The 26,978-nt window shown below is 42.3% G+C and overlaps 1 protein-coding gene across 6 annotated transcripts in view; it reads right to left on the reverse strand.

Moving 5' to 3' along the window:
* Window positions 1-657: 657 nt before the first annotated feature.
* The window catches only part of clasp1a (cytoplasmic linker associated protein 1a), a 426,315-nt gene continuing 399,994 nt past the window's right edge, over window positions 658-26,978 (reverse strand). For all 6 annotated transcript variants that reach the window (XM_070875296.1, XM_070875295.1, XM_070875293.1 and 3 more), the window contains 3 exons: window positions 24,608-24,814; window positions 20,975-21,091; window positions 658-1,555 (listed from right to left, as the gene is read on the reverse strand). In XM_070875296.1, the coding sequence (XP_070731397.1) occupies window positions 1,469-1,555; window positions 20,975-21,091; window positions 24,608-24,814 (411 nt within the window). In that variant the 3' untranslated portion in view covers window positions 658-1,468. The remainder of the gene's footprint in view (window positions 1,556-20,974; window positions 21,092-24,607; window positions 24,815-26,978) is intronic.

Below are 26,978 nucleotides of genomic sequence, written 5' to 3' on the forward strand. Positions count from 1 at the left end.
CATATTGTTGGTTAAGATGGGACAAGCAAAGCCAAAGATGGTCACCAGAGGGATGCAAATAGGGAAGACCATTTGTACTCAAGTCTTTAAGTGGATAATTGTTCCTACTGCACAGCTTACATATTCATAATATGTGGAGGATAAGAATAATTGCTGACTTGCGATTAATACAGATCCTATGGAATTGTTTCCACCATAGCAGAATGTAAAATCATGATGTGACAAAACATCATTTTCTGTGGATCATAATTTAGGCAGCCAAACTTGGAATGTCAACCTGAATTGCAATGTCTAACTTGGCACGATCATTTCAGCTTTTCTCCCCCACTTCACTCTAATACATTCAGAGGAATGGTAACATAGGCCTGCTAAATTATACATTAGATCTTAATTCACATTTAAAAATAGAATCACGGCTGTTTCCATAGGTCCAATGACAGTAGGACTCCCAGAGAACTGCAAGTTCAGATATCACTCAGCTGATATTTACCTCAGCTGCACTATTTGCATGAGTTTTCTCAGTTCTTGCTAAGGCAAGAATAGGGACACCCATTTCAATGGCAGAACAAAAGACCTGGCAGAGATATATCACACACTTTCTCCTGCCCTTCCAACGAGAAGAGCAATGTCCAGGGATGGAGAAGGAAGGAATAGGAGTGAGAGTGAGAGCGAGAGAGAGAGAGAGAGAGAGCGAGAGCGAGAGCGAGAGCGAGAGCGAGAGAGAGAGAGAGAGAGCGAGAGAGAGCGAGAAAGTGAGAGAGAAGAAAATACAATAGCTTAAAAAACACTGACGTCTATAACACAACAGCTTCTGAATCTTCTACCAAACTGCAATGTTCCAGGTTCCCAAAAAGCTGGATCATGCTTTTTTAGTGTTGCCATTTGTCTCATATCACAATGCAATTGAAAAATTAAAGTGTGAATACTGGCAGAAGTTGTATAAATTTGCTTTAATCTTCTGCAGTAGTAAAAGTCCAGTCCAGTGAGACATCATTTGGCTTAGCAACTAACTTGGCAGGTCTAAACAAGTAGTTGCTAAGATATAGTTATGGCAATGTCATTTCTGTTGAAATTTAATAACAGCAATTTGTTTATACATAATACTTAAAATTACAACATCTTGTGGAATAATACTCTGGTATTAAGTATGTACGCCACATACTTCAGGTTTAAAGATGACAAAAAGTCCAACCTAGATTCAGTGCTGCATCACTTGACGTCACCACTGGACTGTCAAAGACTCACTACAGGCCTTCTTCTATTCATAGGTCACATGTTAAACAGGCATCACATTATGATTAAGTAACAGCTGTAAGATTAAAGCTAAGCAACTGCATATATTACTTAAGAACAAACACTGATGTGCAGCAATTTTTCACTCCAAGGGCACGTGGATTTCAAAATTTGAGCAGAAAGGTCTTTGAAGAGGCACGGCTTCATCCGTCTAAAGAAACATGGCCACTGTCCGTTAGCTGTGACTCGACACGTCTGACGATGAGCTACTGTTGCTGTTTGTCGTCTGGGCTCTTTTTATGTACAAATTTAATAATTTCATCTGCAAAAGATGCATAGAGTCATATAACAATTATTAAGAATTTAAAAAAATGCATGCAAATACTTATTTGAAGTATTAAGCAATTAACTCATCACGTATCACCACTATATGTGGGATTTAGCTGGCTAGAAATGGCTGCCATGTATGCCTACATGACAATTATAATTCTCAATTTATTGCACGTGAAACACAGACACAAGGTTTTATACAAATACAAGTCTTTCCTTAAGCAAAGTTTACTTAAAAAAAATAATTTTGGTAAATATATGATAAACGGGATCTATTGTTAAAATATCGTCTTTCCTGCCTTTCGCACAAACTCATTAACCACGAACCATCCAATGACTGAAAAAAGAAGTGCCTGCAATTTTATAGTCCAACAAAACAAGCAGACCTCACCATGGTCAGATCTGCATGGTACTCACTACATTGTTCCACCACAACACAGTGACCTTTACTGAAGATTTTCCGGTGCAATTTCAATACTACAGCAATTCTGCCTTTGAAGCCAAAAAATATTTTATTCTGGAAATGTTACCGATACTGTTACAAGGTACAACTCGACGTATGTATTCATAGTTGATCAAATCACTGCAAATCTACATGTATGCATCTATCATAGTTGAACGAAGTCCCTGAGAAATTGTGACAAGTAACTTGAAACCAATCCTTCTACATTTGAGAACAGGATTGTCAAACTCGAGCAAACTGCTGTATTATTTCTCAGCAAAATGTTCCTCATTCTTTAAATGCATCTTGTTCTCCACTTATAAAATGAATAGGTTGTCATCCAAATGGGGAAAATCCCTTTAAGATTTATTTTGCAGTAATCCATGCATGTTTTCTCCCCCCCCCCGGTCTTGTGCTGCACACAAGACTACCCTTGTTTTGGATTACTTCACCCTCCTTTTCATGAAATTGGCAACAGAAGAGACTAAGATGGTACAACAATGGTAATTTACACATACAATAAAGCTCTAAACATTGTGGCTCACAGAAAGACTGAGGGGTAGAAGAGGGCAAGATTTGTATGTGGAGCATGAACTACATTTCATGGCCTTGCTCTTCACTCTCCCTTGCAAACTCCTTCAGGTAATCTCCTGAGCTACTCACTGCACGTTCACATCTCCCAGTGGCAGAGCTTTTCACTTCCTTATCCTCACTCAAATTCCTTCCCGAAATTCCATTTCTTGCTACATCTTTCCCCACTTTTAAAAGCCTATTTAATACCCAACTCAGAGCACCTTCACGGATCTGCACATTTAAAAAAAATTAAGAACTCTGTCAATGTGAGTTGCTATTACATTCGAGGTAAGGTACTTACTGAAGGCAAGTGAAGTAACATTTTATCCCTCATCCACTGCTCAGCACACAGAAATTAATTATGCCACAATAATGCAACAGAGTTTGATCACATTGACGGTTCTCAGCCGAGGTGTGCATTCCCACACCAGACACTAATGCAAAAGAAAGTCACTACTTTTCGTATGCATTTTGCAGATACAAGTCCAAAGGAACACTTTACCGATAGGCGGAGAAACAACTAATACATGAGCAATGATCTTTCAATTAGCCTGGTGGTTCATGGTTAACAATACCACATTAAAAATGACTACTGTCCAACTGGCCTTTTATTGTTTGGTGACAAACCTATCCAATGTTTGGTTACCAAATAAAACTAGTTGCCTAAACGAGCTAATACCTTTGACCCAAACTACATAGAAAGCCAAGGTTCTACAACAGTAAATGGACAAAATTGTGTTCAGGTTCTGGGATAACTTGAATACAAACTTTTCAACTTAGCATTTAAAGTTTTGAATGTGGAGGTTTTTAAAATGTGGGCGGGTAGACTATTGATCATCAAAGGACCCACATTCAAGGTGTCCTCTTAAAAAGAGAAGCAATCAAAATAAAAGCTTCAAGGCACAACTTTAAATTTTCAACAGGTTAGTCCTGCAACAGTCTTATAAAAACTCTAGGTTGCAGCAAGTGAGAACCAAGCTTTGTGACAATTAAAATATTTGAATTCATATTGACTCAAGATATAAAAATGTAAAGCAGTTGATCATAAATAAGGAAAATGGGGGGAGAAGGAAGGCAAGCAAAAATATGCCAACAGAGGCACTGCTCCTATGGAAATAAAGAGGATTGTGGACTGTGACTCTTCAATTTCGTTTCTGCTACAGTAGAAGTTTGTGAACCTGTTCTAGAAAATTGCCAGAACATTATTTCAAAGTAACTTCATCTGTGAAATTGATTTGAAGTGTTTCCCTGATTAGGGCATCCATTGTAATGTTCTGTGAAGAGCTCAGCAGAATATATTTTATTATGGAAATACCAGATTGCAGTGTACCTCTCAACAAAGGCCAGGGTCATAATCACTCATGGTTTATGGAACATTCCATAGTGCTGTTGTCCAGCCATTCACACTGCCTGTTTGTGGATCTCTTAAGTACACTAATGTCAAGATTGATCCAAGGAAAAGGCCATGCAGAGACGAGAAGGATTGTTTTCTCAATATGTAGCATCAGTAGAATGGTTCCCAATGACAGGAGAAATCGCAGGATAGTTCAGATGAATACATGGCTTGAGCAGTGGTGCAGCAGGGAGGGATTCAAATTCCTGGGGCATTGGAACCGGTTCTGGGGGAGGTGGGACCAGTACAAACCGGACGGTCTGCACCTAGGCAGGACCGGAACCAATGTCCTAGGGGGAGTGTTTGCTAGTGCTGTTGGGGAGGAGTTAAACGAATATGGCAGGGGGATGGGAACCAATGCAGGGAGACAGAAGGAAACAAAATAGAGACAGAAGCAAAAGACAGAAAGGAGATGAGTAAAAGTGGAGGGCAGAGAAACCCAAGGCAAAAAACAAAAAGGGCCACTGTACAGCAAAATTCTAAAGGGTCAAAGTGTAATAAAAAGGCAAACCTGAAAACTCGGTGCCTCAAGGCGAGGAGTATTCGGAACCCAGGAGAGGGCTCTGAGCTAGTTAGAGTGGGTGAGAGCGCAGATGAACATGACCCCAAGAAAGAATGCAAAAGGCAGGAGGCAACAGACCAGAGTAGCACTGGGGGAAGTGTAAACCACAAGGTGATAGGAAGGGACAAAATGTATGAATATAAAGGGGCTGCAGGAGGGGTCAAAACTAAAAATCATGGTTTAAAAACTAGTATTAAAACACTCTACCTAAATGCACGCAGCATTCGAAATAAAGTAAATGAGTTGACGGCACAAATCATTACAAATGGGTATGATTTGGTGGCCATTACTGAAACGTGGTTGCAGGGGGGCCAAGATTGGGAATTAAACATACAGGAGTATCTGACAATTCAGAAGGATAGACAAGAAGGGAAAGGAGGTGGGGTAGCTCTGTTAATAAAGGATGATATCAGGGCAGTTGTGAGAGATGATATTGGCTCGAATGAACAAAATGTTGAATCATTGTGGGTGGAGATTAGAGATAGTAAGGGGAAAAAGTCACTGGTGGGCGTAGTTTATAGGCCCCCAATTAATAACTTCACGGTGGGGCGGACAATAATCAAGGGAATAATGGAGGCATGTGAAAAAGGAACGGCAGTAAAGCATGGGGGATTTTAACCTATATATCGATTGGTCAAATCAAATCGCACAGGATAGCCTTGAGGAGGAATTCATAGAATGCATACGGGATTGTTTCTTAGAACAGTATGTTACAGAACCTACAAGGGAGCAAGCTATTTTAGATCTGGTCCTGTGTAATGAGACAGGAATAATAAACGATCTCCTCGTAAAAGATCCTCTCTGAATGAGTGATCACAGTATGGTTGAATTTGTAATACAGATTGAGGGTGAGGAAGTAGTGTCTCAAACGAGCGTACTATGCTTAAACAAAGGGGACTACAGTGGGATGAGGGCAGAGTTGGCTAAAGTAGACTGGGAACACAGACTAAACGGTGGCACAATTGAGGAAGAGTGGAGGACTTTTAAGGAGCTCTTTCATAGTGCTCAACAAAAATATATTCCAGTGAAAAAGAAGGGCGGTAAGAAAAGGGATAACCAGCCGTGGATAACCAAGGAAATAAAGGAGAGTATCAAATTAAAAACCAATGCGTATAAGGTGGCCAAGGTTAGTGGAAAACTAGAAGATTGGGAAAATTTTGAGTGACTAAGAAAGCAATAAAGAAAGGAAAGATAGATTACGAAAGTAAACTTGCGCAAAACATAAAAACAGATAGTAAAAGCTTTTACCGATATATAAAACAGAAGAGAGTGACTAAAGTAAATGTTGGTCCCTTAGAAGATGAGAAGGGGGATTTAATAATGGGAAATGTGGAAATGGCTGAGACCTTAAACAATTATTTTGCTTCGGTCTTCACAGTGGAAGACATAAAACCATGCCAAAAATTGCTGGTCACGACAATGTGGGAAGGGAGGACCTTGAGATAATCACTATCACTAGGGGGGTAGTGCTGGACAGGCTAATGGGACAAGGTAGACAAGTCCCCTGGTCCTGATGAAATGCATCCCAGGGTATTAAAAGAGATGGCAGAAGTTATAGCAGATGCATTCGTTATAATCTATCAAAATTCTCTGGACTCTGGGGAGGTACCAGCAGATTGGAAAGCAGCTAATGTAACACCTCTGTTTAAAAAAGGGGGCAGACAAAAGGCAGGTAACTATAGGCCGGTTAGTTTAACATCTGTAGTGGGGAAAATGCTTGAAGCTATCATTAAGGAAGAAATAGCGGGACATCTAGATAGGAATAGTGCAATCAAGCAGACGCAACATGGATTCATGAAGGGGAAATCATGTTTAACTAATTTACTGGAATTCTTTGAGGCTATAACGAGCATGGTGGATAGAGGTGTACCGATGGATGTGGTGTATTTAGATTTCCAAAAGGCATTCGATAAGGTGCCACACAAAAGGTTACTTACTGCAGAAGATAAAGGTACGCGGAGTCAGAGGAAATGTATTAGCATGGATCGAGAATTGGCTGGCTAACAGAAAGCAGAGAGTTGGGATAAATGGGTCCTTTTCGGGTTGGTAATCAGTGGTTAATGGTGTGACACAGGGATCGGTGCTGGGACCACAACTGTTTACAATATACATAGATGACCTGAAAGAGGGGACAAGAGTGTAGTGTAACAAAAGTTGCAGATGGCACAAAGATTAGTGGGAAAGGGGGTTGTGTCGAGGACACAGAGGGGCTGCAAAGAGATTTAGATAGGTTAAGCGAATGGGCTAAGGTTTGGCAGCTGGAATACAATGTCAGAAAATGTGAGTTCATCCACCTTGGGAAAAAAAAACAGTAAAAGGGAATATTATTTGAATGGGGAGAAATTACAACATGCTGCTGTGCAGAGGGACCTGGGGGTCCTTGTGCATGAATCTCAAAAAGTTAGTTTGCAGGTGCAACAGGTAATCAGGAAGGCGAATGGAATGTTGGCCTTCATTGCGAGAGGGATGGAGTACAAAAGCAGGGAGGTCCTTCTGCAAATGTATAGGGTATTGGTGAGGCCGTACCTGGAGCACTGCGTGCAGTTTTGGTCACCTTACTTAAGGAAGGATATACTAGCTTTGGAGGGGGTACAGAGACGATTCACTAGGCTGATTCCAGAGATGAGGGGGTTACCTTCTGATGATAGATTGAGTAGACTGGGTCTTTACTCGTTGGAGTTCAGAAGGATGAGGGGTGATCTTATAGAAACAGTTAAAATAATGAAAGGGAGAGACAAGATAGAGGTAGAGAGGTTGTTTCCACTGGTCGGGGAGACTAGAACTAGGGGGCACAGCCTCAAAATATGGGGGAGCCAATTTAAAACCGAGTTGAGAAGGAATTTCTTCTCCCAGAGGGTTGTGAATCTGTGGAATTCTCTGCCCAAGGAAGCAGTTGAGGCTAGCTCATTGAATGTATTCAAATCACAGATAGATAGATTTTTAACCATTAAGGGAATTAAGGGTTATGGGGAGCGGGCGGGTAAGTGGAGCTGAGTCCACGGCCAGATCAGCCATGATATTTTTGAATGGCGGAGCGGGCTCGAGGGGCTAGATGGCCTGTTCCTAATTCTTATGTTCTTATGTTATGTTCTTATGAAATGAAATGAGGAGAAAATCTAGTACAAGGACTTAAGAATAGCAAGGGACTGAAAATGATGATGTGGCTTGTGAGGCTGTCATACAGAATGATTCAAAGAAACAGGGTCCCATGATTTATCCTGTTAAAAGACAGCTGTTATCTGTAAATGCAGGATGAACAAATAAATAATGACTAAGTGCACTGCCCATAATGTCAATCTGGTGTTGGATATTCACTAAATATATTCTAATTGGCAAATTCCAAGTCCTACAAAATGCAGCTGTAAATTATTGGATATATTTAAATATGAATATGAAAATATATACGTGCGATACACAATAAACCATTTAGTACTTTATTTTTCGTCATGCTTTAAAAAAGTCAAATACTATGTTAACTCTCAAACAAAATATCTGTCATTAATGTGCTAAACAATATTTCTAATCATAAATACTGTTTTTACAGTGGATTGCCACACTTAATTATTTATGATTTGATTTAAGTTCTCTGTCGATTAATAGTTCAAGAAGTTACTATTTTGAATTTATTCTTTTTTGTAACCATTAACATTTTTCAATTGATGTAGACATCATCTATAAAAAGCTAATGATTGCTAACAGAAGTAATGCATTGGAAGTAGGAGCATTTGTAAATTATCAAGCACTTAAAACCTTGATATCAAATATCCCTAAAATGCTCTTTCGTATCGAGTATCTAAAGCCTCACTTGCCGACAACGTTTCCAGTTGGTTCACAGGGTTCGAGAAACAAAAGCTATAACTTTCCCAATCCACCTTTCCACCTTGTATGCCAAGGAACACAAAATCACGGGAGATTAATAAATAGTAGTTAGATCTCTTGTGGTGTTGCGCATGGGTCAGAAGGGGGCTCTTTTAAATTATTACTATGGCATACCTAACATACTCAATTTCACTTTTTGAAAATGTGTTGGCCCAGAAATCCCAGTCGGCTGCTTCCTGCGAGTGATCGGGTAAAAAAAAACATTAAAAAAAATGCGAACTTATCTTATCCTGCTGCCCCCACGCGAGTTCCCGGTCCTGAGGCCTCCACTGACTGCACGTCGCAGCGCATGCATGTCAGGACATGCGTAGGCCTGGAGCTGCAGTCACATGGCTCTGGGCAGCCAATCAGGTAAAGTATGTTCTCATTCAACTTACGGAGTTCCCATTATTATGAATGAGAAACAGCACCCAAAACCAATAATAAAAAATGGAAAAATACCACATATTTTTATTAATTTAAATTAAAGTTACTTTAAAAAAAAAATCTCCCCAATTTTTAAAAAAGTTTTTAAAATTATGGTTTAAAATATAAATTACCATAGTGGGGAGGTTTTTTTTAAAAAAAACAATAAAATGTGTTTTCATAATTTTATTTTAAAATGTTTGTGTATTTTAAAACTCTTACGCCTGTAAAAGTAGACTATGCATCTGCTTTTATCAGGCGCAAGAGTTTTGAGGACATTTGCTGGGCAAGATATGGGTAAATTCCACAATCTTGCCCTTGCAAATGTCCTCGCTCCTGAGACGCATTGGATCAGTCAAGCTCGGAAGAGCCGGTTTTCAGCGCATGCGCATTGTGATGCCTTCCCAGATCCGTAGACACTCCCGTATGGACCCGGCTGGCCATAATTTTTGCCCCAATGAATGATGATGCCACCTTAATTCCCATAAACATTGAGCCCAAATTTGGCCGAGCCCATTTTTCGGTGCACTTACTGGAGTTGCGGCGCTTATTTACGTGCCGAGATGCGCTGGAAAAAAATGCTGCAACTTTGGCCGCTACCTGGCCTCTTCACTGCAGCTTTGCAGCCTCTCCGTTAATTTTCAGCCCCCTCTCTGTGGGCCCCAATGCTTGCCAGGTCGCTCCCTCCCTCCCTCCCCCCAGCCTCTCTGCTGAATTTCAGCTGGCCAGTTCCATCGCTCCCGTCCCTAGCCCAGGCTGAGTGGCCTCCCGTTGCGTTGTCCCGCCCCTGGCCCAGGCCGAGTAGCCTCCCGCACCGGCCCTCTGCCTTCTCGAGCCAAGTACAGAAAGCTGTATTGCATTTTGAAAATGAAAATAAGAAATTAAAAATTAAAACCTATTTTAGCTGTGCGAAGGAAGGATGGCTGTTCCCGAAAGCTTGGTTGGTTCAGGTCCACCTCATCTCTGCTTCCTGCCCCTATCCCAGGACGAATGGCCTCCGATGTACCTACCTGCGCCGATTTCTTTAACTCTCCACAAGGATTCTCTGAAGTGGCCACATACGCTGGCCTAAGTAGAAATTGAGTAACTATTAGCTGGCCAAAATTGCCTAAATGGGCAGAACTGGTGTCGGTGGCTGGTAACGCCCCCTTTTGAGAAAAAAAGCTAACCTAAAAAAAGAACTTAACTAAGTGAGCTACGCTGGTGCAAACTGATTGGGAAACGGGATTTTTTAAGTTACGCCAGAAAAAGCAGGTTACTCCAAAAATTGGCCAAAATTGAGTCCATTGGGTGGGAGATGGAGGTCGTTGGAATGGTAGCATACTGATTATGTTACTGGACCAGTAATCCAGACGCCTGGATTAATGATCCAGAGACACAAATTCAAGTCCCACCACGGCAGCAGTGGAATTTAAATTCAGTTAATTAAATAAATCTGGAATAAAAAGCTAGCATCAGTAATGGTGGCCATAAACTACCGGATTGTCGTAAAAACCCATCTGGTTCAGTAATGTCCTCATGGAAGGAAATCTCCCGTCCTTAGCTGGTCTGGCCCATGTGTGACTCCAGACCCACAACAATGTGTTTGACTCTTAACTGCCCTCTGAAATGGCCTAGCAAGCCACTCAGTTGGAACAGACCGCTACAAGAATAAAACTGGACGTAACTGACAACGGCACACCTGGCCCAGTCAGTCCTCCTCACTAACATCTGGGGACTTGTGCCAAATTTGGGATGAGCTGTCCCACAGACTGGTTAAGCAATAGCCGGACATAACAATACTCTCAGAATCATAACTTTCAGCCACCAGAAGTGGCGGCACAATATACAGTCGGGAGGGAGTGTCCCTGGGAGTCCTCAACATTGACCCATGAAGTCTCATGGCTTCAAGTCAAGTATGGGCAAGAAAACCGCTGGCTGGTTACCAACTACTGCCCGCCCTCAGCTGATGAATCTTCCTTCATGTTGAGCAGCACTGAGGGTAGCAAGGGAACCGAATGTACTCTGGGCGAGGGACTTCAATGTCCACCACCAAGAGTGGCTCGGTAGCATCACTACTGACCGAGTTGGCCTAAAGAACATAGCTGCCAGACTGGGCCTTCGGCAGGTGGTGAGAGCACCAATACAAGGGAAAAGCCAACTTGAACTCGTCCTCACCAATCTACCTGTCCCAGATGCAGTTGTCCATGATAGCATTGGTAGCAGTGACCACCGCACCGTCCTTGTGGAGACGAAGTCCCGTCTTCACATCGAGGACACCCTCCAGTGTTGTGTGGCACTACCACCATGCTAAATGGAATAGGTTTAAGAACAGATCTAGCAGCTCAAAACTGGGCATCCACTAGGCACTGTGGGCCATCAGCAGCAGCAGAATTGTATTCCACCACAATCTGTAACTTCATGGCTCGGCATATCCCTCACTCTACCATTATCATCAAGCCAGGGGACCAACCCCACCTGGTTCAATCAGGAGTGCAGAAAAGCAGGTCAGGAGCAGCACTAGTCATAGCTAAAAATGAGGTGCCAACCCGGGGAAGTTGCAACACACTACTGCGTGCATGTGAAACAGTGGAAGCAGCATGCTCCCACAATCAACAAATCAGATCAAAGCTCTGCGGTTCTGCCACATCCAATTGTGAATCGTGGTGGACAATTAAACAACTAATGGGAGGAGGCAGCTCCATGAATATCCCCATCGTTAATGATGGCAGAGCTCAATGTATAAGACAAAGCCGAAGCGTTTGCAACCATCTTCAACCAGAAGTCCCAAGTGCACGATCCATATCAGCCTCCTCCAGAGATCCCCACCATTGCAGAAACCAGTCTTTAGCCAATTTAATTCACTCCACATGATATCAAGAAACGGCTGAGCGCACTGGATACAACAAATGCTATGGGCCCTGACAACATGGATTCATGAAGGGGAAATCATGTTTAAAACTAATTTACTGGAATTCTTTGAGGATATAACGAGCATGGTGGAGAGAGATGTACCGATGGATGTGGTGTATTTAGATTTTCAAAAGGCATTCGATAAGGTGCCACACAAAAGGTTACTGCAGAAGATAAAGGTACGCAGAGTCAGAGGAAATATATTAGCATGGATAGAGAATTGGCTGGCGAACAGAAAGCAGAGAGTCGGGATAAATGGGTCCTTTTCGGGTTGGAAATCGGTGGTTAGTGGTGTGCCACAGGGATCGGTGCTGGGATCACAACCGTTTACAATATACATAGATGACCTGGAAGAGGGGACAGAGTGTAGTGTAACAAAATTTGCAGATGACACAAAGATTACTGGGAAAGCAGGTTGTGTAGAGGACACAGAAAGGCTGCAAAGAGATTTAGATAGGTTAAGCGAATGGGCTAAGGTTTGGCAGATGGAATACAATGTCGGAAAGTGTGAGGTCATCCACTTTGGCATGAATCCCAAAAAGTTAGTTTGCAGGTGCAGCAGGTAATCAGGAAGGTGAATGGAATGTTGGCCTTCATTGCGAGAGGGATGGAGTACAAAAGCAGGGAGGTCCTTCTGCTACTGTATATGGTATTGGTGAGCACGCACCTGGAGTACTGCGTGCAGTTTTGGTCACCTTACTTGAGGAAGGATATACTAGCTTTGGAGGGGGTGCAGAGACGATTCATGAGGCTGTTTCCGGAGATGAGGGGGTTACCTTATGATAATAGATTGAGTAGACTGGGTCTTTACTCGTTGAAGTTCAGAAGGATGAGGGGTGATCTTATAGAAACATTTAAAATAATGAAAGGGAGAGACAAGATAGAGGCAGAGAAGTTGTTTCCACTGGTCGGGGAGACTAGAACTAGGGGGCACAGCCTCAAAATACGGGGGAGCCAATTTAAAACCGAGTTGAGAAGGAATTTCTTCTCCCAGCGGGTTGTGAATCTGTGGAATTCTCTGCCCAAGGAAGCAGTTGAGGCTAGCTCATTGAATGTATTCAAGTCACAGATAGATAGATTTTTAACCATTAAGGGAATTAAGGGTTACGGGGAACGGGCGGGTAAGTGGAGCTGAGTCCACGGCCAGATCAGCCATGATCTTGTTGAATGGCGGAGCAGGCTCGAGAGGCTAGATGGCCTACTCCTGTTCCTAATTCTTATGTAACATCTCAGCTGTCGTGCTGAAGGCTTCTGCTCCAGAATTAGCCGCATCTCTAATTTTTAGAATATGTCCCCTCGTCCGAGATTCCCCAATCAGCTTGTGCTTCAGAACTGGCTGCACCTCTAGCCAAGCTGTTCCAGTACAGCTGCAACACTGGCAACTATCCAACGATGTGGAAAACTGTCTAGATAGGTCTTGTCCACAAAAAGCAGGACAAATCCAATCCGGCCAATTACTGCCCCATTAGTCGACTTTCAATCACCAGCAAAGGCATGGAAGGTGTCGTCGACAGTGCTATCAAGTGGCACTTACTTAATAACCTGCACACCGATGCCCAGTTAGGGTGCTGCCAGGACCACTCGGCTCCAGACCGCATTACAGCCTTGGATCAAACAGGGACAGCTGAGGTGAGTGTGATTGCTCTTGATATCAAGGCAGCATTTGACCAAGTGTGGCATCAAGGAGCCCTAGTAAAATTGAAGTAAATGGGCATCAGGGGGAAAACGCTCCCCTGGCTGGAGTCCTACCTAGCACACAGGAAGATGGTTGTATTGTAGGAGGTCAATCATCTCAGCCCCAGGACATCGCTGCAGGAGTTCCGAAGGGCAGTATCCAAGGCCCAACCATCTTCAGCTGCTTCTTCAATGACTTTCCCTCCATCATAAAGCCAAAACCGGGGATGCTCGCTGACAAGTGAACAGTGTTCAGTTCCATTTGCAACTCCTTAGATAATGAAGCAGTTCATGTTCGCGTGTAGCAAGACCTGGACAACATTCAGGCTTGGGCTGATAAGTGACAAGTAACATCACACCATACAAGTGTCAGGCAATGACCATCTCCTACAAGCGCCTCTTGACATTCAACACATTACCATCGGCGATACCCCACTATCAACATCCTAGAAGGTTACCATTGACCAGAAACTTAACTGGACCAGCCATATAAATACTGTGGCAACAAGAGTGGGTCAGAGGTTGGGTATTCAGCTGAGTGTCTCACCTCCTGACTCCACCAAACTTTTCCACCATCTACAAAGCACAAATCACAAGTGAAATGGAATACTCTCCACTTGCCTGGATGAGTGCAGCTCCAATAATAGTCAAGAGGCTGAACACCATCCAGGACAAGCAGCCGGCTTGATTAGCATCCCATCCACCATCTTAAACATTCACTCCCTCCATCACCAGCGCACCGTGGCTGCAGAGTGTACCATCTACAAGATGCACTGCAGCAACTCGCCAAGGCTTCTTCAGCAGCAGCTCCCAAACTCATGACCTCTACCCACCTAGAAGGACAAGGGCAACAGGCGCATGGGAACACCATGATCTTCAAGTTTCCCTCCAAGTTACACACCATCTTGACTTGGAAATATAATGACCTTCCTTCAGCGTTGCTGGGTCAAAATCCTGGAGCTCCCTCCCTAACAGGGAATACCTTCACCGCATGGATTAAAATGGTTCAAGGCGGCGGCTCACTACCACCTTCTCAAGGGCAATAAATGCTGGCCTTGCCAGCGACGCCCACATTCCAGAAACGAATAAAAAGAAAATAATATACATGGACAGATTAATTTTTTTAAATTTGTCAGTCATTAAAATAAGGATCATAGGATTTGGCCTGATGTTTGATTCACAACCTGCTCTGCAGGAGGCCTCTAATACAGTGCACAATTCTGCTTGTGGCCCGGTACCAGAAAAAAAAAGTGGTAATTGAAGCTGCTGGATTGTCATTAAAAACCCAATGGTTCACTCATATCCTTCAGGGAAGGGAACCTAATGCTCTTACCAATCTGGTGTATATGGCTAACTTGCAAGGCCTTCTGAAGTGGCCTTGCAAGTCACTCAGTGGGCAAAATGATCATCAGGAGGTATCCTACCACAACAGCTGCAGTTCAAAAGGAAGACCCATCGTCGCCTTCGCAGGACAACGGGGCATTGGCAACAAAGGCATCATCCATATCCGGAGTCAGCATCATCCACATCGGGAGAACAAAACAAAGCAAAAAGATTGGATGGGACTGACAGGTACTGTTAATCAAGCTATTGGAAATGGAGAATCAGGCAGCTCGGGAAGTGACGAGCTCAGTACAGAGGCTAGGGAGAGGCAGGGCTTGGGCTAGGGTTGTGGGTTGAAAGATCCAATAACAAAAGGGTCAGTGTTGAAGTCTGAGTTTAGGAGGCCTAAGAGCAGAACAGAGGCTGGAGTTTGGGCTCAGCTCAAGACATACATTGCACTTGTGGCCACTTTGAGCACTTCAGGTTGTGCAGGATAAGGAGTGGATGTATAATGTTTATGCATACATAAGAACATAAGAAATAGGAGCAGGAGTAGGCCACTTGGCCCCTCCAGCCAACTCCGCCATTTAATAAGATCATGGCTGATCTGATCATGGGCTCAGCCCCACTTCCCTGCCCGCTCCCCATAACTCTTTATTCCCTTATAACTCAAAAATCTGTCTATCTCCGCCTTAAATATATTCAATTACCAAGCCTCCATCGCTCTCTGGGGCAGAGAATTCAACAGATTTACAACCCTCACAAGAAATTCCTCCTCATCTCAGTTTTAAATGGGCGACCCTTTATTCCGAAATTATGTCTTCTAGTTCTAGATTCCCCCATCAGCGGAAAGATCCTCTTTGCATTTACCTCGTCGAGCTCCCTCATTAACTTATATGTTTCAATAAGATCACCTCTCATTCTTCTGAACTCCAATGAGTATAGGCCCAACCTTTCTTAAGTCAACCCGTTCATCTCAGGAATCAACCTAGTGAACCTTCTCTGAACTGCCTCCAATGCAAATATATCCCTCCTTAAATAAGGAGGCCAAAACTGTACGCTGTAACGAGGTGTGGCTTCACCAATAGCCTGTACAATTGCAACAGGACTTCTCTGCTTTTACACTCCATGCCCTTTGCAATAAAGGCCAACATTCCATTTGCCTTCCTGATTATTTGCTGTACCTGCATACTAACTTTTTGCATTTCATGCACAAGGACCTCCTGGCTCCTCTATACTGCAGCACTTTGTAAATTTTCTCCTTTTAAATAATAATTTGTTTTTTTTTATTGTTGCTGCCAAACTGGATAACTTCCCACATTATATTTCATCTACCAAAGTTTTGCCCACTCACTTAGCCTGTCTATATCCCATTGCAGATTTATTGTATCCTCCTCACAACTTGCTTTCCCATCCATTTTTGTATCAGCAGCAAACTTGGCTACATTACACTCAGTCCCTTCATCTAAATCATTAAGATAGATTGTAAATGGTTGAGGCCCCAGGACCAATCCTGGAGACACCCCGGTAGTTACTGTTTGCCAACCGGAAAATGACCCATTTATCCCGACTGTTTTCTGTTAGTTAGCCAATCCTTTATCCATGCTAATCTATTATCCCTCACCCCATGAACTTTTATCTTGTGCAGTAACCTTTTATGTGGCACCTTATTGAATGCCTTCAGGAAATCCAAATGCACTACATCCACTGGTTCCCCCTTATCCACCCTGTTCGTTACATCCAGCAAATTTGTCAATTATGATTTCCCTTTCATAAAACCATGCTGACTCTGCTTGATTGAATTTTGCTTTTCCAAATGTCCTGCTACTGCTTCCTTAATAATGGACTCCAGCATTTTCTCAATAACCGATGTTAGACTAACTGGTCTATAGTTTCCTGCTTTCCGTCTGCCTCTTTTTTAAAAATAGGGGCGTTATATTTGCGGTTTTCCAATCCGCTGGGACTTCCCCAGAATCCAGGGAATTTTGGTAGATTACAACCAATGCATCTACTATCCCTGCAACCACTTCTTTTAAGACCCAAGGATGCAAGCCATTAGGTTCAGGGAACTTATCCACCTTTAGTCCCATTATTTTACCGAGTACTTCTTTAGCGACAGTGATTGTTTTAAGTTCCATCTTCCTATAGCCCCCTGACTATCCATTTTTGGGATGTTTTTAGTGCCTTCTACGAATACAAAATATTTGTTCCAAGACTGTCATTTTCCTGTTCGCCATTATTAATTCCTCAGTCTTATCCTCTAAGGAACCGACATTTACTTCAGCCATTCTTCCTTTTTATATACCTGTAGAAACTCTTACTATCTGGGTTTACATTTCTTGCTAGTTTACTTTCATAATCTAAGTTCCCTCTTTTTTTTTTAAGTCATTCTTTGCTGGTTTTTAAAGATTCCCAATATTCTGGCTTCCCACTAATCTTGGCCACTTTGTATGCCATTATTTTCAATTTGATGCCATCCTTCATTTCCTTAGTTAGCCACGGATGGTTATATCCCTTCTCTTAGTCTTTCCTTCTCATTGGAATATATTTTTGTTGAGAGTTCTGAAATATCTCCTTAAATGTCCGCCATTGCTCATCAACTTTTCCATACTTTAATCTATTTTCCCTGTCCACTTTAGCCAACTCTGCCTTCATACCTTTGTAGTCTCCTTTATTTAAGCTTAGGATACTGGTTTGAGATCCAACTTTCTCACCCTCCAACTGAATTTGAAATTCAACCATGCTATGATCTTTCCTAGAGGATCCTTTACTTGGATATCATTTATTAATCCTGTCTCATTACACAGTACCAGATGCAAGATAGCCTCCTTCCTGGTTGGTTCTGCAACATACTGTTCAAGGAAATTATCCCAGATACACTCGATGAACTCTTCCTCAAGGTTACCTTGGCCAATTTGATTTGTCCAATCAATATGAAGATTAAAATCGCCCATGATTATTGCCATTCCTTAATTACAAGCCTCCATTATTTCTTGATTTATACTCCGTCCAACGGTGTAACTACTGTTCGGAGGCTTACAGACCACGCAGCGTGCGGCGGCATGCCACTGAAGGGAGCAGCGTGTACTGGCTGATTGCAATGTGGGCAGGTACAACAGCAGCAGCAAGGTCGGGGCGAAGGAGCGGCAAGAGTTCATAGAGGGATGTAATCGGGGCCCAGAAGAGAGAGTTCGGGACCCAGAAGAGGCGAAGGCCCAGGGGCAGCACGAGCCAGCCCACACTGCGATGTGCGTGCACACTAGGTCCGTGCAGCAGAGCTGGTCTCCAGTCGTCTTGGGTAATCCTTGCCACTGGACCAAGACAGAGCTCTGTCAAGCTCGTGTGGTAGCTGGTGTGCAACCGCCACCGCACGTTAAAAAAAATCCACGCACAGGCATCTTCCACCCTTCAAGATGTAATTCGGGATTTGGAATATTAGGGTGCTTCATTGAAACACCTGTGAACTCATCCCTTTTCTGCGTGGAAGCAAGTCATCCTCGCTTCGAGGGACTGCCTATGATGATGGATGAGACCATGCCCACTAGTGGCTTCTTCCCCTTATTATTTCTTATATCCACCCAAACTGATTCTACATCTTCATCTTCTGAGCCAATATCATTTCTCACTACTACACTGATCTCATTCTTTACTAACAGAGCTACCTGCCTCCTTTTCCTTTCCATCTATCCTTCTGAATTGTCAAATACCCCTGAATATTTAGTTCCCAGCCTTGATCACCTTGCAACCACATCTCTGTAATGGCCATCAGATCATACGATCAGATCAGATTATGCTGTCAACTCATCTATTTTGTTACGAATGCTGTGTGTATTCAGATAAAGAGCTTTTAAGTTTAAAAAAAAAACATTTTTCCCTGCTTTGACTCCACTTTGATACTTTTATGTTTATACATTCTGTCCCTTCCCGTCACACTTTGATTATCATTTCCCCCAGTGCTACCCTGCTCTATTGCCTTCTCCTTGCTCTCTGACTTTCTACATTTCCGCTCACCTGAACCCTCTTCCTGCGCACCCACCCCACTATTTAGTTTAAAGCCCTCTCTACAGCCCTAGTTATTTAGTTCGCCAGGACACGAGCCCCAGCGCGATATTCAAGTGAAGCCCGTCCCATTGGAACAAGTCCCTCTTATCAGGTGCCAGTGCCCCCTGAACCAAAATCTATTTATCCCACACCAGTCTTTGAGCCATGTGTTCAACTCTCTGATCTTATTTACCCTATGCAAATTTGCTTGTGGCTCAGGTAGTAATCCAGAGATTACCACCTTTGTGGTTCTGCTTTTTAATTTGTCCCCTAGTTGCTCATACTCCCTCAGCAGAACCTCTTTCTTTGTCCTACGTATGTCGTTGGTACCCATGTGGACCACAACAAATGGATCTTCCCCCTCCCACTCCAAGTTCCTCTCCAGCCCTGAGGAGATGTCCTTAACCCTGGCATCTGGCAGGCAACACAGCCTTCGGGACTCATGCTGCAGAGAACCTTATCTATCCCCCTAATGATACTGTCCCCAGACGTAAACCAGCACTGCAGGACACTGATGTACTGTGCATACAGCGGCTTCAAAAACCACATAGGGGCACTGATAGGTTAGGTGAGTGGGCAAATGCATGGCAGATGCAATATAATGTGGATAAATGTGAGGTTATCCATTTTGGGGGCAAAAACACGAAGGCAGAATATCTGGATGGTGGCAGATTAGGAAAAGGGGAGGTGCAACGAGACCTGGGTGTCATGGTTCATCAGTCACTGAAAGTGGGCATACAGGTACAGCAGGTGGTGAAGGCGGCAAATGGTATGTTGGCCTTCAAAGCTAGGGGATTTGAGTATAGAAGCAGGGAGGTCTTACTGCAGTTGTACAGGGCCTTAGTGAGACCTCACCTGGAATATTGTGTTCAGTTTTGGTCTCCTAATCTGAGGAAGGATGTTCTTGCTATTGAGGAGTGCAGCGAAGGTTCACCAGACTGATTCCAGGGATGGCTGGGCTGTCATATGAGGAGAGACTGGATCAACTGGGCCTTTATTCACTCGAGTTTAGAAGGATGAGAGGGGATCTCATAGAAACGTATAAGATTCTGATGGGACGGGACAGGTTAGATGCGGGAAGAATGTTCCTGATGTTGGGGAAGTCCAGAAACAGGGGGCATAGTCTTAGGATAAGGGGTAGGCCATTTAGGACTGAGATGAGGAGAAACTTCTTCACTCAGAGAGTTGTTAACCTATGGAATTCCGTGCCGCAGAGAGTTGTTGATGCCAGTTCATTGGATATATTCAAAGGGAGTTAGATATGGCCATTACGGCTAAGGGGGTCAAGGGGTATGGAGAGAAAGCAGGAAAGGGGTACTGAGGGAATGATCAGCCATGATCTTATTGAATGGCGGTGCAGGCTCCATGTTTCTATGACATTGTATCTGCATGGAATGTCAAAAAACAATCATGGTAATGCAAGGAGGAAACAAAAAAAATGTAGCTATGAGAATTAAGTACAAGGCAAGGTCCCCAAGAGATGGGAGGCCTGTGCGACAAAGGTTGCTTTACGTATTGGAATACTACAACGGTAAGTTAATGGTAATTTTATCATCTTCACTTCAGAATTGTTGATTTTTTTTGTGTGCATTGCATTGTAAGTTACGTTTTACATAAAATGGAGAGGATAGGTGGGAAATTAACATGGCCACTGATAGGACTTTCAAAGGCTTAAATTCTTGTAACGATTTATTTTTCTCCATATTCTTCATTCCAATTGACACATCACCTGGCTTTAGAAACTTTACAACCTTGCACTAAATTATTTGTCCATGAAGAATGACTTGAGGTCAATTACCATCAATCAATACCTCCAACTTAAAAATAACAAATATTTTAAATATTATTGTCATGTGTTTTCATATGCAGTTGAATCACTTATTGTGAAGTAATAATACTGATTATTGTTTTCCCTCCAAATTTCTCTTCTATCCCTAAACATACTGACTTGCTGGAATATAGTCCCACAGGCAATCCTGGTGGCCATTCTTCACAGGAGCAACCGGGCAGTGATCAACAACAGTTTTGAAATTCTGCTGTGCAGTATTAGCAGTCAGATGCTTAACACATTCCTATGATTATCCTTCGCTATTTTAACACAAGACTTTAACCAGTTTAAAATAACAAGTTTTTAATACTAAAACAGCGCTCCAAACTTGCATCCAACAAAGGCTACAAGGAGAAACAATATTAAAATGTACAAGGACTTCATTGCGAGTGCACCTACCTTACTCCCTGTGAGCTGTGCAAGGTAAGGTTTCAGCTCTTCTCCAATTACAGAATAAATTGCCACCAAGCAAAACACACTTGCTTTACGCACGCTGCTTTCTGTGTTGTCATACCCCTATAACAGAAACAATGGCGTGTAAAACAGTAAATAAAAAGCACTGAAAGCATAAATATTTTCTAACTGAATACACTTCATAAAATCATACAACACAGGAAGAGGCCGTTCGGCCCATCATGCCTGTGCTGGCGCTTCGAAAGAGCAGTCATGTTTAGTCCGCTCCCCCCTCCACTTTGTGTCCCCAACCGTGGAAGTTCTTCATCCTCAAACATCCTTTCAAAATTATTTATGAAATCAGCTTCCACCACTTTTTCAGGTAGAGCGTTTCAGAACCCGACACCTCAGTGAAAAAATGTCTTCTCACATTCCCTCTTGATCTTTTGTCAATGATTTTAAATCTATGTCCTCTGGTTATTAGCCCACAATAGTTTTTCTCTACCTACTCCATCAAAATCTCATCATCATTTTGAAAGCTCCATCAGGTCACCTCTTCAACGTTCTTTGTTCCAAGGAGAACAGTCCTAACTTTTCCAACCTCCTCATAACTGAAGTCTCTCATTCTGGTAAGTCTCCCCTGTACCCTTTCTAATGCGGTTTCATTTTTCCTGAAGTGTGGTGCCCAGAATTGTCCACAATGCTCCAGCTGGAGCCTGAAAAGTGATTTATGAAGTTCTAGCATGATCTCTTTACTTTTATATTATATGCCTCTATTTATAAATCCAAGTATGCTTTTTTTAAACCAACTTATCAACTTGCCCTACCATCTTTAAGGATTTGTGTATATGGACACAAAGATCTCACTGCTCATCTACACTTTTCAATATCGGGCCTTTATATAATACTGTCTTTCCATATTAATCCTCCTGAAGTACATCACTTCACACTTCTCCACATTGAACTCTATCTTCCATGCTTTTATCCATTTTACCATCCTATAGTCGATAACTATCCTCATCAGTATCTACTTCTCCAAGTTTCATATCATCTGCAAACTTTATAATGCTGTTCACTACATCGAGTCCAGGTCATTTATAAAAATTGAAAAGAGTAATGGACCCAAAATTGACCCTTGGGGAACACCATAAAAAGCCACCTCCCAGTCTGAAAAACATCTATCCACCAGCACCCTCTGCTTCCTGTCACTGAGCCAACTCCAGATCCATACCACCACTTTCCCCTTAATTCCATGGGCTTCCATCTTCTCAACAAGCCTCCGGTGTGGCACTTTGTTGAATGTCTTCTGAAAGTCCATATGTACAACATTCTACTGTACTACCTTGATCAACCACCTCTGTTATCTCAAAGAATTCAATCAAGTTAGTCAGACATGATTTGCCTTGAACAAATCCATGCTGGCTCTCCTTCATTAACCCATGCCTTTCCCAATGAAAGCTTATTTTCCCCTTATAATGGTTTCCAATAACTTCCCTTCCACCGACGTTAAGCTGACTGGCTTGTAGTTTCTAGGTTTATTCCTCTTCCCTTTCTTGAATAATGGTATAACATTAGTAACCCTCCAGTCTTTCAACATGGATAGAGAATTGGCTGGCTAACAGAAAGCAGAGAGTCAGGATAAATGGGTCCTTTTCAGGTTGGAAATTGGTGGTTAGTGGTGCTGGGACCACAACTGTTTACAATATACATAGATGACCTGGAAGAGGGGACAGAGTGTGGTGTAACAAAATTTGCAGATGACACAAAGATTAGTGGGAAAGCGGGTTGTGTAGAGGACACAGAAAGGCTGCAAAGAGATTTAGATAGGTTAAGCGAATGGGCTAAGGTTTGGCAGATGGAATACAATGTCGGAAAGTGTGAGGTCATCCACCTTGGGGAAAAAAAAAACAGTAAAAGGGATTATTATTTGAATGGGGAGAAATTACAACATGCTGTGGTGCAGAGGGACCTGGGGGTCCTTGTGCATGAATCCCAAAAAGTTAGTTTGCAGGTGCAGCAGGTAATCAGGAAGGCGAATGGAATGTTGGCCTTCATTGCGAGAGGGATGGAGTACAAAAGCAGGGAGGTCCTTCTGCTACTGTATATGGTATTGGTGAGCACGCACCTGGAGTACTGCGTGCAGTTTTGGTCACCTAACTTGAGGAAGGATATACTAGCTTTGGAGGGGGTGCAGAGACGATTCACGAGGCTGATTCCGGAGATGAGGGGGTTACCTTATGATAATAGATTAAGTAGACTGGGTCTTTACTCGATGGGAGTTCAGAAGGATGAGGGGTGATCTTATAGAAACATTTAAAATAATGAAAGGGAGAGACAAGATAGAGGCAGAGAAGTTGTTTCCACTGGTCGGGGAGACTAGAACTAGGGGGCACAGCCTCAAAATACGGGGGAGCCAATTTAAAACCGAGTTGAGAAGGAATTTCTTCTCCCAGAGGGTTGTGAATCCGTGGAATTCTCTGCCCAAGGAAGCAGTTGAGGCTAGCTCATTGAATGTATTCAAGTCACAGATAGACAGATTTTTAACCAATAAGGGAATTAAGGGTTACGGGGAGCGGGCGGGTAAGTGGAGCTGAGTCCACGGCCAGATCAGCCATGATCTTGTTGAATGGCGGAGCAGGCTCGAGGGGCTAGATGGCCTACTCCTGTTCCTAATTCTTATGTTCTTACGTAACACTTCTCCTGTACTCAGTGAGGATTGAAAGATTGTGACCAATGCCTTTGCTTCTTTCAGCAACCGAGGATGCATTCCATCAGGACCAGGTGACATACCAACTTTTAGCAATGTTAATCTTTTTAGTATGTCTGCTCTATCTATTACTCTGCTGTCCATATCTTCCATCTCCTCTTTTAGTGTAACCTTCATATCACCCATTTGTTTTCCAAAGTAAAGCTCCGAATTATAACAAAGTCTAATGTCCAATATAGTTTTTTTTAAATTGTGAAATGAGGAAAAAAATGCCCAGGAATGATCACAGCAAGGACTTTCAAAAGGACACCATTGTCTGAGAGGAAATGGACACAAGGGAGACCCATGGGATTTCATTTTGAGACTGGAGACTGAATATTTTAAGCATGGTCACATCATGATCAATACAATGAAATCTGCACGTGGAATGTGCGATGAATACACAACTGTACACATATAATAAATTTCAAAAAAGGCACCAGGCCACATATCACATGACACTGCAAATATTAGAAAATGATGTGGCTCATGCCACAAGTGGTGGTAATTTGATATAAATCACTGATGGCGATGCACATTTGATTCATACTGTGCACATTAATATTCCTACAGCTTTGATTCATTATTTGACATATTTTACAATGTTTCCCTCATTTAACAGTTTGACAGCAGCTATCTAAAAATATAATTGTTGCAACCATCCTGTTTTTAAATCATTCAGGTTAGTTTCTGCTCCCACTCTTTCCTGTGTTACCATTCCGGTTTGGATTTTTCTTTTTGCAGGCACAATGTCTATTTGTGATACAAGTGCCCACAGGGATCAGCATTATTTATTTCTTGTAGTATGTTATTAGGTAGCTCACTGAATTGGGAATAGAATAATTGAGTTAAACTGTTTTACAGAAGTATATGGGCTTTGGGCCTGTAAGTACCTGAAGCAATCCTGGGATGATATCTGGGAGAAGCTGATGCAGAGACTCCTTGGAGATCCTCTCGATCACCTTTGTTTGCATTTTAATGGCAGCTAGATTGATGGGGTAGTCAGCTGTCTGGATGATGGGGCAGAGCACTTTGATGCACTGTTCAGGATGTATGGAGCTCGCCAAAGTGGAAGCAGCTTCTTCTGCAGCTCTGACCACCTTGGAGATAAACAGACAAGTTTATTAGTGAATTCCAGCAAAACTGGGAAAAGAAAAAAACCCCACTATTTTACAGATACTGCCCAGTACATATCTACAACACTGATTCCACAGCAGAGATTAAATGCTTCATATACTGGCACTTTGCATATGCAGCCATTAGAGCCTTTCCTGTACCATGCAGCTGCAGATCAATGCTCAGGTTATCCGTCACTGTACTGAGTACAGCTACCACCTGCACCAGGTCTCACCCAGCATCTCTCCAAAGCAGTGCCAAGGAGCAGCTGAGGACGGAAGGGGACTAAATAACAGGTCATCGTGAGGCAACAATTCAATGGTATTTTACAACAGATGTGGCTCGGTGTCAAATTTTGTTTGATAACGCACCTGTGAAACGCTGAGGGATGTTTTAACTATGTTGAAGGCACTATATCAATGCAAGTTGCTGTTGTTGACATGTATGTTTAGGTTTATATAATTTCCCAGATGGATATATGGGAAGTTATCTTCCTCGACCTTTTGATAATGTAGTTACGAGCATATTAAGCATTTTTTTTTTTAAAAAGGGATAAGTAAACATCATTACAATTATATACCACTGCTATTTCTTTCAATACCAATGTAATCTTTTTAATCTTGTGTCAGTCACACGATATAGTGGCCCAGACTTTCCACTGATAACTCAATGGTAATCTATTCATTTGAAATGCATTTCCATTGACGTAACTGGAACATCTAAGCCATTATTTGAGTAAATCTGTAGTTTGGCCATTGGCAAGCCAAAGTTGGATTTTGGCTACAGTGGAACCACAGTAAACGGTGATGCCCATGTTTCATGTCCCTGGCTAGTCAGTAATACCACCACAGGAGATGCATTAATAATACTTTTAAAATTTCTTGAGCAGCGTTCAATGTTTGTTTGAAAGTTTGTCATGTACAATTCCTTGAATGCGAGCCATAAATTCACAACTGTACAGAAGGGCTCAGGGAGGATAACGTTACGATGTGACCAGTATCAGTGCCATGTGGATGGTAGATGACTTATGACAAACCAGAGCTATACTGGTTCAAGGCTGAAATAAGTGATCATGCAGGAACTGTGTCCAAATATTAAACAGATAAAACTGTATGCACTATAAGATTTAAGCAGGTGAACAATTTAAAAGGTCATTCAATTGAAAGAAAACTGTAAACTGAAGTGCCAATCAGAAAATAAGAGTTACTTAGATGTTAATTGTGTTAAATACAACCATCACGTGATTTGAAAAAATGCAGAGACAACTGGTAGCTTGCTTGCGACCTTCAGATAACACTGACAGATAAGATTGTATCTGTTATGCAACAATGCTAATAAAAAATGAGAACATTGTGCTCACTGAAGTGAAATATATGCAGCATGCACATGTTTGCCTATTTGTATTTTAATTTGCAGATAGTAAAGAAAGGTAATCCTGAAAACTAAAAATATTGCAAGGGTTTACATGAACTTTCATGTAGCCATTCACCCCAGCGTACCTTCTTTTGACAAGCTAACAGATGCTACTATACACAAGACTCGAGAATAAAGTAGCAGTGACGACAGAACTACCACCTGGTTCAACAGGTTCAACAGGTTCATCTTTACGCACACTAAAATCATCTCAGGAGTGAGTACGCTTCAATAATTTATCTAAATCATAGTTTAAAAAAATATCATCGATGCAGCTTTGGAGTCTAGAATAAATGCAAGTGGCATATTCATTGCGGATGCAATAGGATATTAAAACACTTTAGGGTAATGATGGTTTAACTGTAGCCTGAGTTTAGAACTAGTATGGCTAGCCTTCTGCAGGGTACCTCAACAACCCATCCTTTGATAAACAAAATTATTTTCAAAGTAGAATAGGTGAACAGTCACTGCACTTAACCAAACAGACTGGTCTGCTTTCTCTAATGAATTGCCTTCTGACAATATATTTAAATATTAGATACAGTACTGATCTCTGTTGGCCTTACAAATCTAGTTTGGAATTTAACTTAAAACAAAACAAATTCTGCAAAAAGGTCATCGACCTGAAACATTAACTCTTTCTCCACAGTTGCTGCCTGACCTGCTGAGTACAGGTTAGGAATTGTCCCAAAACCAGACATTTTTGAGGCAGCCAAGATGGTGACATCGGGCGGT

Source organism: Pristiophorus japonicus, chromosome 3 (genome assembly GCF_044704955.1).
Source record: "Pristiophorus japonicus isolate sPriJap1 chromosome 3, sPriJap1.hap1, whole genome shotgun sequence".
In the NCBI taxonomy this organism is placed as follows: Eukaryota; Metazoa; Chordata; class Chondrichthyes; family Pristiophoridae; genus Pristiophorus; species Pristiophorus japonicus.